We start from the raw sequence: 2,094 nt of genomic DNA, 5'->3' as shown, positions 1-2,094 counted from the left end.
ATTATTTGTTGCTCTTACAACTGGGGTCGATGACAAGACTTTTGTGAGGTAGTGTACTTTGCAACAGCAGGGATCATGTAAGAACATAAGTCAACAAAATATGCAACACTCCTCTAATGGCTTTGGTATAATTTTATGAAAAATCGTACATGTTGAGCCTTTAAACATTTGTTTTGTAATATTTGTCTTCTAAAAATAATTGCGTAATTAACGTTTGCCAATGTAGAGTTCTTCATTCCAAAGGTAATGTGAACAAATAAAAGACACGCAGCACAGAGTTGGACATGGGTTTATTTTGCCATCTGTCACCATTTATTAGGGGTGTCAAATCCAAACTTGGTAAGGGCCACACTGAGTGTTGTGAATAAAGTCAGGGGCCGTACATGCACATTTTTAAAAATAATTATTTATTGGAGAAAATAAAAGTGTATTAACAACTGTATAACATCTATTACACTTCATTAAACCACATTTATCAAAATAGAAAGGTTTAATATTTAATTTTAATTTGGACCACATTTGTTTCACAGCAGCTTTTATCTCTATCAAAACATGCAATAAGGTCTCTAACCAATAAAAGCATAAAACAGTACAGTGGGCTAGCATAGAACGGTAGTCTACTTTAAAAACAATTTCATATTCAGAAAAACTGATAATAAAACAAAAAGCCAACAACTGATATACCACATTGTAACAAGCAACAGACGGCTTCTGATATTGTATTATTAAACGTATTCTTTTTTTGGTTTTGTTGAGCCTGTTCTTTATCTGCATATATATAGAATTAAATAGAACAAAGCCAATGCATTTTTCCAGAGCGGTGCAGATAAAGAACAGGCTCAACAAAACCACCCAGAATAAAACACAAGAACCCAAGAGAGAAAATAATTCCAATATAATTTTGCGTAAAACAATAAAGGAATCCAGAGATAATATATGGAATATATGATACAGACATGGTCACAGTAGCTATGAGAATGATGAAAAACGCTCTTCTCTTCATCTGGTTTTCCTCTTTCTCTCTCTTTCTCTCTCCTGGTCCTGACTGCTTCAGAGCTCTGAGAACAGCCACAAGACAAAACAACTGGACAGAGAGGAAGAGGACATACTGAGACAAGGAGAAATAAACATTAATTTTAATTTGGAGTGAAGTAAGCATGCAGAAGACACAGGAGATGAGAATAATAATCCAGGCCACAGCACAGCAGATCACTCTATATCTGAGAGGTTTGTATTTTAGGAAGGTTACAGGATGAACCACTGCCAGGTAACGCTCAACACAGATCACACACTGAAACAGAGGACGACCAGTGATGATGAGTCCTAGTAAAAACAATGGGATGTCGTATGGAAGCTTAAAGCAATAAAGAATTACAGACAACAAAGAGTGCAGGCAGATTCCAAGCTCACAAACACAGAGATTGAGGTTGAAGAACTCTGATGAAACTTCACTTGATCCAGTGACGATGAGCCATAAAACATAGGAGTGTGTCGGAAAACCAAAGAGAAAATTGATGTAGTAAATGGAAAGGTCCAGAGTGGACAAAAATAATATATATAAAGAGTTTGTAGAAGCTTCGGATGTGAAGTTGATTGTAGAATTATTCATCTTTCATTTATATTGTGATACAAAAAAGTCATTAAGATTCCAAATATGATCTGTGGGGGGAAAGGTGTAAAGGGTGATGTGAGGTAGATTGGTAATATCATACAATTGACTTAAGAGTCAGGATCTGCATGAAGATACTCAAAGCTAAATTGGTCTAAAATATTGATTGAAATCTAACTCTCAAGATTGAAATATGATTAATATGATACACATCTTTGCTCTAAATACCTTACATGCTGTATGTGCTGCTGAAGTTTAGTTTCACAAAGTCATTCTCAGTAGCGTGCCATTTGTTGACTACTTTACAATTTTTAAATAAAACGAACATACAAAAAATACCAAATTAATAAAAGAAAAGTTCATCACCTGAGGAATGAATGTTCAGTCTCTCTAGATGTGTATAAATCTCAGTTTTATTCTGATATCACAGCAGTTACATATATGTGCATCAGCTCATCTGCTACTCGCAACATAAAACAACAGAA

At 34.8% G+C, this 2,094-nt stretch overlaps 1 protein-coding gene across 1 annotated transcript; it reads right to left on the bottom strand.

Annotated features, from left to right (window-relative positions):
• Positions 1-784: 784 nt before the first annotated feature.
• Positions 785-1,609, bottom strand: LOC130214261 (uracil nucleotide/cysteinyl leukotriene receptor-like). The gene has a single exon (XM_056445858.1). It carries the CDS (start codon positions 1,607-1,609, stop codon positions 785-787), a length of 825 nt encoding a protein of 274 aa, XP_056301833.1.
• Between the last annotated feature and the right edge of the window lie 485 nt (positions 1,610-2,094).

Source organism: Danio aesculapii, chromosome 21, assembly GCF_903798145.1.
Source record: "Danio aesculapii chromosome 21, fDanAes4.1, whole genome shotgun sequence".
In the NCBI taxonomy this organism is placed as follows: Eukaryota; Metazoa; Chordata; class Actinopteri; order Cypriniformes; family Danionidae; genus Danio; species Danio aesculapii.
This window is presented reverse-complemented; position numbering and strand designations above follow the sequence as displayed.

What these genes read in the sequence shown, in the direction of transcription:
- LOC130214261 (XM_056445858.1), bottom strand. Translation starts at nt 1,609, where the DNA reads ATGAATAATTCTACAATCAACTTCACATCCGAAGCTTCTACAAACTCT.